This window comes from Sinocyclocheilus grahami, unplaced genomic scaffold (genome assembly GCF_001515645.1).
Source record: "Sinocyclocheilus grahami isolate Dianchi unplaced genomic scaffold, SAMN03320097.WGS_v1.1 scaffold1099.1, whole genome shotgun sequence".
Lineage (NCBI taxonomy): Eukaryota > Metazoa > Chordata > Actinopteri > Cypriniformes > Cyprinidae > Sinocyclocheilus > Sinocyclocheilus grahami.
Window position 1 is genome coordinate 462,352 of NW_015506278.1, and position 14,163 is coordinate 476,514.

Genomic DNA, 14,163 nt, shown 5'->3' on the forward strand with positions numbered 1-14,163 from the left:
CATCCAGAAACGCACGAGCGGGAAGCCATCTTTAAAAAGACGCCTGTCGCTCGTGGAGCTCTTTTAGACATTTGCTCTTTTAGGAAAAAAAGGAAACACTCTTTTAGAGAGAGCGCTGAAGCGCCCAGGGGAGGTCGCGGCGAGACTGCAGAATGGCAGCTGCAACACGCTGAAGATGAGCAGCACTGAATGGCAACCCCCGCTGACGCACCGTAACACCAACGCCAGCTGTTTCTTCCAAACACTCGCGGAGATTCGTCCTGAGAAGGCTCGGCTCAGAAGCGAAAAGCTGATGTGCGTTTGCACGCGCTCTCCTTTTATACCCGCGCTGGGGTGCGCATGGCGAAACACGCACGCCAACTGTCATTGGCTTGTTTAGTTAACACTCGAAGGGGATTGGGCTCTCGGGCGAGATCCCAATTAGTCAGTCACAACTGACGTAACGTAGAACGTGACTGACTGAAAGGGAACTTGATATTATTTGAATGTATTGTCATAATTATAAACACACTGATTTGTAGCACAAATAGTTGAATACAATTATGTAATTTCTCTAGTTATTTACCTATAGGAGCTAATGAAGTCTCACACATTCACAGAAAATAACTAGCTTACTTCTGCACTGCAGAATTAGACGGATTATTACATTACATAGTAGTTAAGAGACCTATATGCCTGAGTGCTCTGATTTCCTGCATAATTTGTTATGCTTTTGAATCATTTGCAATGACTGTGCAGGATGCTATATATCCTCTATTCCAGAGTGGCCTAATTACGGAAAAAAATCTCCCAATATGCACCTAAAAATACTGTCAACAACTTTCCAGAGAAGAACTCTCCATGCTTGAAATTGGCTGGTGTCAGTGATGTCAGCTTTGAGGAGAAGGCCGTTTAATGTGCAGTCTTAGCGGGCACAGGAGAAGGCTGCATCTCTGTAACAAGCATATTGGCAGTGTCCTCCTGTCTGGCACAGCCAATCAGCATGCTGACTCAAGGGAGGATAAAACTCAGTGTGGCTTTAGCTGAGAGGCACTAGAGTGAGCCAGGAAAAGCCCGGCTGAAGCATGCGTGCACATACACATCCTCTCATTCTCACTTTCCCCTCCTAGTCCCTTCTTTTTCGGTGTCAATAACACACTTTCTGACTCTCTCTGTCCCTCAATCAGAAATACACGCAGAATGTTTCTATACACGACATAATGACGTCTATCAATGGCGCTGATTGCCTATGGGTCTGATAAACTGAAAAATGACGCGCAACGTCGACAACATGAACTCTGTTTCCCCTGGCTCCCCTGAAATGCGATGCTTGCTTCCCCACCATCATTTCTAATCTGCGTATTACTGCAGGTGCGTGTCACGTCATTTATGTACATCACAACCACATGCACACTTCGGTCAGAGCAGCAATAATGCGATTAAGGTGTTTACATGCGTACGCCACCTATGTTAAAGGTGAACTAAGCAATTTTTGAAAAATGCTTTTGACCGCAGTGTCGGACCATGTCCCAAAACACACTTGCAGCCAATCAGCAGTAAGGGGCATGTCTTGTAGTGATAGAGAGAAGAGAGCACTCAATTTGAGTGCACAGGACAGAGAGTAGCAGATCGACTATAGAAAGAGAGAACTGGAAGATAAAAAAGAGGTAAATATAGGAGGAACAAAACATTAAAAAGAAGGGTTACGACCAGGCAAGAGGTAGGACCCGCGAGGTTGCGTTGTTTCTTTTTGATAGGTGAGTACCGTTGATTTTGCATTGTTTCAAACAACTTATCTGTGTTGGCTTTTGTTTGAATATGCTTGTGTCATCTTCACTTGTTTCTGCGGTCGTCGTTATGCCAGGGTTGTGTATGTACATGTGGGGCGGAGATATCAAAATAGGGGTGAGGTCCTGTTGGACTATGGGCGTGTTTGTTTTGGTGCTTTCAAATATCAACATTGTTTGGCAAAAAAATCACTTAATGCACCTTTAATATGATCATGCTTGCTGTGATTATGAGCTTAATCGCATTATTTAGATCGAATTATTGCGTTGACATGAGGTAAAGTTTAACCGTGATATTGCCAAAATGTCATTATAATCTCATTATGAGGGTACATGTAAACACACTGAATTAATCGATTTGTTCCCTGAACGAATCAGCGTTTTGAAAAAATAGTTTCAGTGGTTCAATGCCTCGCTCATTTCTGAAAGAATCTGTGTTTTTAAATGAATCAGTTGAACGAATGATTCAGGCTTACTCATAACACATGCAGAATTCAGAACTACATACTAGCATACTACTCTTACTATTTTTACTTTTTTGTGGCAGAAATAGTAAGAAATAGTTTGCTTGAATGAATGTTCAGAAACAGTCAACTTGTTTTATTTCTGAATGAAGCAGTGGTCCAGTGAATTAATGACTCTTTACTCCTGATTGAATCAGGGTATTGAATTAATCGGTTTAGTGATTATTATAGTGATTATCGATTTAGTGAGTCATTATAACACAGTTATTTGTTACCATCTACTAGCTTAACAATATATCTTGCAGAAAGAGTCCCTGAAATCCTACTATACAGACAAAGAGAATTGATTCAGTTCCAAGTGCTGCGCTAAATATCAGAGCTCTTGAATCGTTGCTCAGCCAATCAGATTTGAGGACCAGACCTAACCTTGCATAATAAACACAAAATGATCAGACTCTACTGATAGATTACTTGTCACTTGAAGCTTTTCAAATCACACCCAGTTAGAACATAATGTATAAGATCATTAGCAGGACCAAACAGTGCAGCCAAGGGGAGTCAGTGATTACTATTTTATCACAAACACTTATCCTGATTGGAGGCAGTTCCAAGCACTTTAAAGTTAAAGTTTCCCTTTTGTAATTAGAGGCTAATAATTGAAATATAAAATGAGCTCTCCAAATCAAATCAAATGAAATCAAGCTGAAAGTGAAACACTTTGCTTGTGATCCAAAACGAGCCCATGGTTACCCAATCAAACAAAGTAGCTTGTAAAGCAGCTTAATTGATTTTAATGGAGCAGGCTGTAAATGAAACAGCTAACAGCTGGTCAGAAGGAAGCTTGGCTTACCTTGCCGGACATCCCTGGGTGCTATAGCGATGCCATTCTTTGAATGCAGCTGTGTGACACAACAGTCGTCGGGTGGGGATTGCAACACACTCGCGCTGGGGTCTAAAGAGTGGTTATATAAGAGTGGAGCAGTGGGCAGTAGGGAGACCGGAGGGGCCGTGTTGGGACAAACGCATCCCGTCTGGGTGATACTGCAGCTCTCGGTTTCCCAGCCTGAGCTGATGTGCAAGCACTCCTCAAACCATCGGCACAGGACTCCACACGTAAAGTGACTCGAATTCTCATTATTAATGAGCAGAACCTCTACGAGCCGGAAGTCCAGAGTTTCTGCTGACAAGGGGGCTTGGCCCTCGGATGTCCCATCTCCGTTGTCGCCGTCTTTGTTGGGATGAGTGGTCAGGCACAACTGCACATAGTTCTTATCGAACTGCAGGAAGGTGTGGGGTCCTGGGACCATGCAAAGCTCAACGGCTTCAGGGTCCGAGGGGAAGGTGGGCTGGTCTGGGGGGCCACAGGTCTGGTTTGAGAGGTAGTGGTCCAGGGGCAGCACCAGCGGGGAAAAAGCTAAACACGCGCCGGCATGGCGATTGAAGCGGAAATAGAGCGAGTACTTGGTGGGGTCAGGGTTCTCCACAGTCCAGGAGCATCCAGATGTCAGAGCCGATGGCCTAGGAAAGAGGTCCCTGAGCGAGAAGGAGCCGTATAAGACCCCAGCCACCAGAGAGGAGCAGGGGACAGCCTGACCCAACGGCTCCACGGCTTCATTCAGCCCGCCCCTCTGCCACCGGTCCCTTTGTCTTAATTACATGTGGTTAGTGGGTCACATTACTGGCATACAGTCGGCTGCAGTGGTACGTCCTTCATTTGGAGGGCCTTTGGGTTTCCGTACACTCCCACCTGGATCAATAGGTGGAAACTCTCTGACTTTCCTCCTCGTTTTTGCCTCTTTGTCATTCTGTCTCACCCTTCCTCTCCTCCTTCCCACTCTCACTCAGAGCAGACTTGTAAATCATTTCAGGGCTGCGTGTTCTCTCTGTGAAGGTCGCAATCCTATTCACAAAGACACAAACTGGACACGCATACTTTTCTCAAATGTCTGAAAATCCCTGACGGATGTGCTGAGAAGACTGATGACTCTTCTGTGGAGGGTTTAGCCCTTCAACTAATCTCCCCCACTCTCACGCACACATGCATCCTTTAGTTTCCCACTGTGACACATGTATAGGTCTTTGAGTTTTTGATTAATAGGATGTGGCACATGACATGACAATCACATTTTTTTGTCTTATCTATTAATTTAATAAACAAAAATACATTAAAATGCAATTTAGAGATACAATGACTTGAGCACACCACTTCTGTGATAAGACTGTCAGAAAAACTGAAAGAAAAAACAGAATTCATGTGTTTAAAGTCATTATCCCACCTTTAATAGAACTGTCATCTTGATTTAAAAATAAAATAAAAATGTAAAATTATGTCTATATCTTTTATTATAAATGACTTAATTATTTTTTGAGATATTCTTTCTGATAGTCTTATACCAATTTGGTTTATAATAAAGTTAAACAACTTTGTAGTAATAATGTAGTAATGTTTATGTGTATGAAAACCCACCATATGTTTTTCCTCTTTTATAATCCTTTGTAAATGGTATATATTGACATTATAATGTTTTTCAACTTGTTCATTATGACTAATGTTTCAAAAAAAAAAAAACTAAATAGTTTAACAATCTTTTATTATCACACTTAAAAGATTCAGATCATCAAACACATTTTTATATTACACAAAGATAATGCAAGTAAATACAAAATGCAGTTTTTAAATGATTATTTCATTGATTAAGGGAAAAATGCTGTCCAAAGCTACATGGCCCTACGTGAAAAAGTAATTGTCCCCTCCTGTTAAATCATCAAAGAACTGTGATTAACCACATTATTTTAGAAAGCTGGGTTAAATTTCACTAGCCACACACAGGCCTGATTACTGCCAGACCTGTTGAATCAAGAAATCACTTAAATAGAACCTGTCTGACAAAGTGAAGAATGCTTAAAGAGCAACACATCATGCTGCGATCTAAAGAAATTCAAGAACAGATGAGAAACAAAATAGTTGACATGTATCAGTCTGGAAAGGAACGCATCCCGTCTGGGTGATACTGCAGCTCTCGGTTTCCCAGCCTGAGCTGATGTGCAAGCACTCCTCAAACCATCGGCACAGGACTCCACACGTAAAGTGACTCGAATTCTCATTATTAATGAGCAGAACCTCTACGAGCCGGAAGTCCAGAGTTTCTGCTGACAAGGGGGCTTGGCCCTCGGATGTCCCATCTCCGTTGTCGCCGTCTTTGTTGGGATGAGTGGTCAGGCACAACTGCACATAGTTCTTATCGAACTGCAGGAAGGTGTGGGGTCCTGGGACCATGCAAAGCTCAACGGCTTCAGGGTCCGAGGGGAAGGTGGGCTGGTCTGGGGGGCCACAGGTCTGGTTTGAGAGGTAGTGGTCCAGGGGCAGCACCAGCGGGGAAAAAGCTAAACACGCGCCGGCATGGCGATTGAAGCGGAAATAGAGCGAGTACTTGGTGGGGTCAGGGTTCTCCACAGTCCAGGAGCATCCAGATGTCAGAGCCGATGGCCTAGGAAAGAGGTCCCTGAGCGAGAAGGAGCCGTATAAGACCCCAGCCACCAGAGAGGAGCAGGGGACAGCCTGACCCAACGGCTCCACGGCCCAGGCCAGTGCAAAAAGGGATGACAGCACAGACAGCCAGAGATGACCAGCAGTGTTCATCCTATGTCATTTGTCCTGCGGGGGAAGAAAGAAATATAGATGAGTGATCCAAACACCATTTCAGTGAGGTCAAACAACTAATTAATTAATCTATCAAATATGTCTTTGATTAATCAGATCATATCTTGCTCATTTTTCTTCTTCAAGCAATATTTAAATCTATTGCTATACAAAACACAGTTTGAAAGCAGCTGAACAGTATAACCAAATAAAGGCATAGACATAGATAGTAGTAGATACTGTTTACACCAAATATCAATAGCAATTAATTGCGTCTTGTTTACACCAAGTGCAGATCGAATTAAATGTTATTCGCACAAAGTATAAATAGGCAGAATGTGCTATCTGTGCTAAAATTTTAATATTTGAGCAAAGCCAGGTGGTTTTAGCAGAAATAGCCTTTGGCCACAGAATCTTTTCTTTGCCTTAACATATGTTTTTATTAAAAGTTTTTAATCAAAATAAAATGTCTGCTGGGTTCTGTTTAATTGAGAGCCATGCAAGTTTAAAGCTGCAGCCATACATACTTCCACACACATGCATGTAAACACAGGACCGGAAAGTTCTGTGCTGGATACCAAAGTTCATGTTTCAACTTTTTAAACTTATGAATTTGCATAAATAACAACTGAGGGCCAAAGTGTCACAGATTGACCATCTTGTCAAAGAACACAAAGCAAAAATGTGTACTGTATGGTTTGCAGTGTTGTGGAGCATATAGTCATTTTGTTGATCAAAAGGAAGACAGCAAATAAAATGCTGTTGTTAGAACAAAAATGCTTGAACTGTAAGCACAAAATAGCAAGATACAAGATGTGTCCATATATATAAAAACAAAACATCTCAAATGCATTTAGCATAACAAGCACTCATCAAAAACATGACCACACCTGCATATACAATCATACACTACACATATTAAATTATTCATTTTCTACATCACTGATGATGATTCTCCAAGCACAGTATAAACATGCCAAATCCATAATAAAATCGATTGCTAATCATTTTCATTCATTATTACCAATTAGTCATCACAGCCCTAAATACCAGGTTTATTAGTTAACTAAAACAGAAACAAAAATGATAGCCATAAAAGAAAAAAAAATGCTTTAAATAATTGTTAACTGAAACAAACTGACATCATTCTCATTAACATTCTTCATATACTAAAATAAATAAAACTGAAATAAAAAAAAAAATAAAAACTATTAAAAATGACAAAAACAAAATTACTAAAACTTTAACAAAAATTTTAAAATGAAAACAGAAAATACGAAAATAAAAACTATAGTGCCTCAATCATGCTAAATTTGATAATTTGATTTGTGTAAAGCTCTGTTGGTAAAACAAAAGAGAAGGGGAGTTCTGAAGGAGAGATTGCAAGAAGGGCAACACAATGTTATTTGAATATTAGATTCATTAACAGATTTACTTCACTAATACTCTTTAATCTCTTCTGCGGAGACACTGCAGAGTGTCAAAAACAAACAGCCAGAGAGAACGAGAATGACAACAGAAAACCCAAGACAGGAGAAAACACAGCGAGATGGAGAGGAACGGTCGTGTCACATATCGGGGCCATTTAAGCTCTCTGACAGCATTAATGAAGCAGAAAGTTTTCCTGTAAATCAGCCCCTTCGGTCTTGATTCCCACCTGCCAGAGCTCCTCACGCCAGCCTTTTTCCACAGCTGCGTTTGCGAGCCCCAATTCAGCCTCTCCTGAGCCGCCGCTCACTTTTCATTCAGCCCGCCCCTCTGCCACCGGTCCCTTTGTCTTAATTACATGTGGTTAGTGGGTCACATTACTGGCATACAGTCGGCTGCAGTGGTACGTCCTTCATTTGGAGGGCCTTTGGGTTTCCGTACACTCCCACCTGGATCAATAGGTGGAAACTCTCTGACTTTCCTCCTCGTTTTTGCCTCTTTGTCATTCTGTCTCACCCTTCCTCTCCTCCTTCCCACTCTCACTCAGAGCAGACTTGTAAATCATTTCAGGGCTGCGTGTTCTCTCTGTGAAGGTCGCAATCCTATTCACAAAGACACAAAATGGACACGCATACTTTTCTCAAATGTCTGAAAATCCCTGACGGATGTGCTGAGAAGACTGATGACTCTTCTGTGGAGGGTTTAGCCCTTCAACTAATCTCCCCCACTCTCACGCACACATGCATCCTTTAGTTTCCCACTGTGACACATGTATAGGTCTTTGAGTTTTTGATTAATAGGATGTGGCACATGACATGACAATCACATTTTTTTGTCTTATCTATTAATTTAATAAACAAAAATACATTAAAATGCAATTTAGAGATACAATGACTTGAGCACACCACTTCTGTGATAAGACTGTCAGAAAAACTGAAAGAAAAAACAGAATTCATGTGTTTAAAGTCATTATCCCACCTTTAATAGAACTGTCATCTTGATTTAAAAATAAAATAAAAATGTAAAATTATGTCTATATCTTTTATTATAAATGACTTAATTATTTTTTGAGATATTCTTTCTGATAGTCTTATACCAATTTGGTTTATAATAAAGTTAAACAACTTTGTAGTAATAATGTAGTAATGTTTATGTGTATGAAAACCCACCATATGTTTTTCCTCTTTTATAATCCTTTGTAAATGGTATATATTGACATTATAATGTTTTTCAACTTGTTCATTATGACTAATGTTTCAAAAAAAAAAAAACTAAATAGTTTAACAATCTTTTATTATCACACTTAAAAGATTCAGATCATCAAACACATTTTTATATTACACAAAGATAATGCAAGTAAATACAAAATGCAAAAATATCTTGATTATCCCCAAGACTTTTGGGCAAATATTCTGTGGACTGACTGATCTGGCGTAAAGCCAACACAGCATTTCATAAAAAGAACATCATACCAACAGTCAAACATGGTGGTGGTAGTGTGATGGTCTGGGGCTGCTTTACAGCTTGAGGACCTGGATGACTTGCCATAATTGATGGATATATGAATTCTGCACTCTATCAGAAAATCCTGAGGGAGAATGTCCGGCCGTCACTTTGTGACATTAAGCTCAAGCGCACTTGGGTTATACAGCAGGACAATGATCCCAAACACACCAGCAAGTTAACCTCTGAATGGCTCAAGAAAAACTAAATTAAGGTTTTGGAGTGTCCAAGTCAGAGTCTGGGCTTAAATCCGATTGAGATGCTGTGGCATGACCTTAAACAGTCCATTCATGCTCGAAAACCCTCCAATGTGGCTGAATTAAAACAATTCTGCAAAGAAGAGTGGGCCAAAATTCCTCCACAGCGATGTGAAATACTCATTGCCAGTTATCGCAAACGCTTGATTGTAGTTGTTGCTGCAAAGAGTGGCACAACCAGTTATTAGATTTAGGGGGCAATTACTTTTTCACGTAGTGAAACCGCTTTTTTCCCTTAATAAATGAAATAATTTCAAAACTGTATTTTGTATTTACTCGTGTTATCTTTGTGTAATATTAAAATGTGTTTGATGATCTGAATCATTCATATATACATTCATTGACATATTTAAAACCTTTCTTAAAAACTTGGCATGTGTGTTTTAAACTAGATTGTTTAAAGTTTTTTTTTTTCTTTTTCTTGTGGATACACTAATGTCATTGACCCATATACCAGAACCGCATCCATTTTTGCTGAGTTTGCAGCCTTCCATGCTTATTTCAAGTTCATCTTTGATAGGTTGAATATTACAAGTTAAATATATAAAGATAAAATGCATTTGTCTAGTCACGCATCTGTTGGGATGTTATGAATATTCCAATGCATCCAAGCAGCCCATTAGCTCCGTGTCTGAGGTGTGCTGGAATCAGTCACCAGCAGCGAAGTGAGTTAAATGGACCTAAGAATTGGCTCTGGAGAGGGGCCTTTAGACAAGGCAGATGAAAACACGAGGGTTTAAAGTGGATACATCTTTCATTTGATGAGAGGTTCCTGACTCAAGCTTATTATGAGATGGCTGGAATAAAGGGTTTACATGAACAAAATGGCACAAACAAATTATTCTACCAAGAAATAAATACTGTAGATGAACTGGCACAGAGAAGCGAGTTGCACTCCATTTCACAGGTGCTTATCACTTCACTCATTCCTCATTACTGAAAAAAGCTTATCTGATCATGCTTTTGCTTATTTACTTATTGATTTATTTTGTGGGATTACGGTGATGCAGAACAGTTTTTTTTGTCACTGGCTATTTTAAACTGCAGTGTGCAGACAGGCCATGTCTGAATGTTTGTATACATGCGACACTAATCTGAGTCGTGTGAACAAATCCTTTCAAGTCCGATTTACTCTACTTTCATATGTGGTCCTGGATTGGATACATTTCTGAATTGAGTCTAAATCGTCACAGCAGAATACATGTGTTTGTTGTACAACGAAACTACCCTGTGGATTCATTCAATGCCAGCAGCGCCTGTCTTAAAAAAGAAATTGTAAAAATCGGAGATGGCAAGATAACACTTTTAATTGATATTGGAGGAGATGCTTCAGTTAGGCAAAACCTGAGGGAATATATCACAACCAAGCTGTGTTAGCACATTAGTGTTGCATCGTCCAGGGCCGACGTTGATGCCGTAAAATGTGAGAACAATTCTAGGTGCCCAAAGGCCCATCAATATTAATGTAGGATCTAACATAATTATATATATATATATATATATATATATATATATATATATATTTATTTATTTATTTATTTATTTATTTATTTATATATCATTGTGATAATCTGGTCACAGTTTAATTTAAGGTCCTTAACTACGACTTTTGCCTCAGTAAACAATAAACAAATTTAAAGTAAATTATCAGGATTTTTTTTATTATTCTGAAAGTGAGCTTATCCTTTAACAGATGGCTAATCTAAAAACTCTTCAAAGCATTGTATGTAGCCATCTGATAATAAAAGCTTTTTAATGTACATAAGTGCCATGGTCATCCTAAAGTTTTCTTTGATGGACTGTTATAAACCCTAGACTAAAGAGCACATTGACCTTACATCACCTGGACCCAGAGACACACTCTCTACTATTGGACTTTGTTTGAAAATGTCAAACAACTTTGAAACTTGCACTATAATATAATTTGTTCAACTCATTTTAAGGCAGCTGTCTGTTCAAATTAATGATAGACACAGGTCACCGAATGAGAGCAGTCAAAGCAAAAATAACATTAAGGCCTTTAATATCAACACAGTCACCATTTATCATATAATGTTTACTTTATTCTTGTAATATCTACTACGTTCATACATTTCTGTGTACATGATTATTTTTACAAATGAAGACTTGTTCATTCCGGTTCATTAAGAACACCAGTAAGCAGCTGTCAGTAACAACAGAAGAGCAGCACACAAAAAAAAACACTAAACCACCTCTGAGAAAAGAAGATCTTCACCTCTCTAAAGAAGATCTTTAGAGATGCAGGGATGGCTTTGATATGGCTTTGATATTTATGAAGTATGGATTTTTTTCTGCTATAACGCTCCTATCTTAAATAACGCAAGGTTTGGGTGGGACATATTTAAAGGCACGTCCTGTTTAAATAGCCAACATACTTTTGTGACACTACAGTTATGAATCGAGATTTCCCTTACGAAAAATAAGTTTATTAAAGTGTGCTATTAGTATACTCCTTTTAAACTAAAAAATAGGAAAGTATACTTTCAGTCTACTTATTATGTACTTCTCAGAAATATACTTAAAATGACATTTAAGTATACTTAAAAAGTCTAAGTATAAGACTTGTGCTCCGGGAATCCATGTTTGCATTGTTATACGGCAGAGGGCGGTATTACACACATTCTGTACAGAATTTCCAAAACACAAGCAAAGAAGAAACCAAAACAACAGATGCTTCCACATGTAATCTAACACGACCAGACATAAAACAGCATCAAAACTGTGTAACGTTAAGGAATAAAATGTCGACCCATGAAGAGGTAATGACTGTCAAGCTTTGGGGTGCTGATAGACTCCATCTACATTTTGATTATCATTCTGAATCCAATTCATAGTCTTTTTTTGTCAAAATATTTCTCTTTCTATCTTTCTTTTTTTTTTTATGAAACTTATCCACATTCAAGTGTTTATAAAAAAGAATGCATGAAGCTAGAATAAAATGTTTTTGTTTACAAGCAGATACCCTGTTCTTTCTTTTGATGTTTGTATGTTCAGATATTCATATAACTAGGGATTGAAATTAACCTTTTCACTCACCAGCCAATTTGGCTACTCAATTTTTAAGTTACCGGCCATTCATAACTTCTACTAACCACAAAAAAAAAGAAAAAAAATACACAAATACACCAACAGTTTGAGGCCATCTACACTGGGCGTGACAAAGCGACCGTTGCTAATTATTTTGTCAGTACTAGGGGTGTGCGATATTGACAAAAAATAATATCACAATATTTGATGTGATTTTATCGATAACGATAATTAGACGATATTTTGCAGAGTGTGTTATTGTGCTGATATCTTAAGGACTACCGTGGACAGCTGACTCCTAAAGTTTTTGATATTCTTCATATTCTGTGTGTGGGTCAGTTCACAGCAGTGATGGATTTTTTACTTTTATGGGCATTCTTCACAAATACACCAACAGTTTGAGGCCATCTACACTGGGCGTGACAAAGCGAGCATTGCAAATTATTTTGTCAGTACTAGGGGTGTGCGATATTGACAAAAAATAATATCTCAATATTTGATGTGATTTTATCGATAACGATAATTAGACGATATTTTGCAGAGTGTGTTATTGTGCTGATATCTTAAGGACTACCGTGGACAGCTGACTCCTAAAGTTTTTGATATTCTTCATATTCTGTGTGTGGGTCAGTTCACAGCAGTGATGGATTTTTTACTTTTATGGGCATTCTTACCTTTATAAAGCCATTTTTTTCTAAAAGTGTACATCATCTTTTGAATCAAATTCTTACATTTAATTATAATTATATATTAATCGGTATCAATAAAATTTATCTTTGCAGAAGTTGCATATGAATTGGCATTTAGATGCATTTACACATGTTAATGCAGCTTAGAGGGACATGGAATGCTTTAAACTGCAGTTACAAATGCATAAATAATGTTTTGATATTTAAAACATGAAATGTTGAATACTGATATTTGAAATTATTAAAAAAATGAAAAGATACTTTAAATGTGAAATTAAAACCGCCAGTAGGTGGCAGCAAGTCACTGTTAAGTCAGTCATTGCGATTGAACCGAATCATTTAAACGGTTGATTCATTCAGAAACAAAACAACGTTATGTTGCTCAGAGATGCAAACCAGTGCTGTGGCTGTGTTTGGAATGTTTTTTGTTGGCGAAATTGCACAGAAATAGCGCAAAAACAGCCAATATGGTGTCTAAAATGTAAGTTTCTAGATATTAACTTATTGTTTATTGAACTCTTGTATAAAATAAATATCACATTTGTAACCATGCTGATTTTCAAAGAAAAAACGGCACTCTTCATGTGATATTGATTAACTATATGAACTGATATAAATATATACATTTTCTGCCTCCTTATCTTGAAGTATGTGATCATTGTTAATGCATATTAATAGACTGAATCATGCAGCGAAAGAGCGCACTATAAAAGCGCACGCGCACTAAATCCTGTGTTGGATTTAGCCAAATTGGCTAGTGATTTTACAGCGTTACCCGCCACAGCTGATTTTTACCCGCATTTGGCGGGTTGGCGGGTGTTAATTTCAAACCCTGCATATAACAAAATATATACAAATTAATACTTAAATAGGGACATAGCAGTATACTTCAAGTATGATGTAAAGTTCACTTAAAGAAAACTTACGAGTATACTTGCAGTATAAAACTACTAAACTAGTAGTTTACTGAGACTATACTTCAAGGTGTGATAAAACTGCTACAAGTATTTAATTTGTAAACTATCAGTATGCCTATAAGTTCCCTTTTAGTGTAGTTGCAGTACAAACTAAACACATAGATGTAAACTAGTTGTGTACTTAGTTTACTACTGTTATACTTAAAGTATACTTAAAAAGTATATTTTTATATACTAGAAAGTGGGCCAATTTAGTCTCAAGGAGTACTGAACTAGTACACTTACAGTGGGGCAAAAAAGTATTTAGTCAGCCACCAATTGTGCAAGTTCTCCCACTTAAAAAGATGAGAGAGGCCTGTAATTTTCATCATAGGTATACCTCAACTATGAGAGACAAAATGAGGGAAAAAAATCCAGAAAATCACATTGTAGGATTTTTAAAGAATTTATT

At 38.2% G+C, this 14,163-nt stretch overlaps 2 protein-coding genes across 2 annotated transcripts in view; both read right to left on the reverse strand.

Annotated features, from left to right (window-relative positions):
- LOC107566759 (adhesion G protein-coupled receptor B2-like) overlaps nucleotides 1-4,034 on the reverse strand; it is a 129,881-nt gene extending 125,847 nt beyond the window's left edge. The window contains exons 1-2 of the mRNA XM_016252288.1: nucleotides 3,970-4,034; nucleotides 3,081-3,877 (exon numbers count right to left, since the gene is read on the reverse strand). Of these exons, the coding sequence (XP_016107774.1) occupies nucleotides 3,081-3,877; nucleotides 3,970-4,034 (862 nt within the window). The remainder of the gene's footprint in view (nucleotides 1-3,080; nucleotides 3,878-3,969) is intronic.
- A 791-nt stretch (nucleotides 4,035-4,825) lies between these two features.
- Nucleotides 4,826-14,163, reverse strand: part of LOC107566760 (adhesion G protein-coupled receptor B2-like) — an 85,660-nt gene continuing 76,322 nt past the window's right edge. The window contains exons 2-3 of the mRNA XM_016252289.1: nucleotides 5,201-5,885; nucleotides 4,826-4,830 (exon numbers count right to left, since the gene is read on the reverse strand). Of these exons, the coding sequence (XP_016107775.1) occupies nucleotides 4,826-4,830; nucleotides 5,201-5,870 (675 nt within the window). The 5' untranslated portion in view covers nucleotides 5,871-5,885. The remainder of the gene's footprint in view (nucleotides 4,831-5,200; nucleotides 5,886-14,163) is intronic.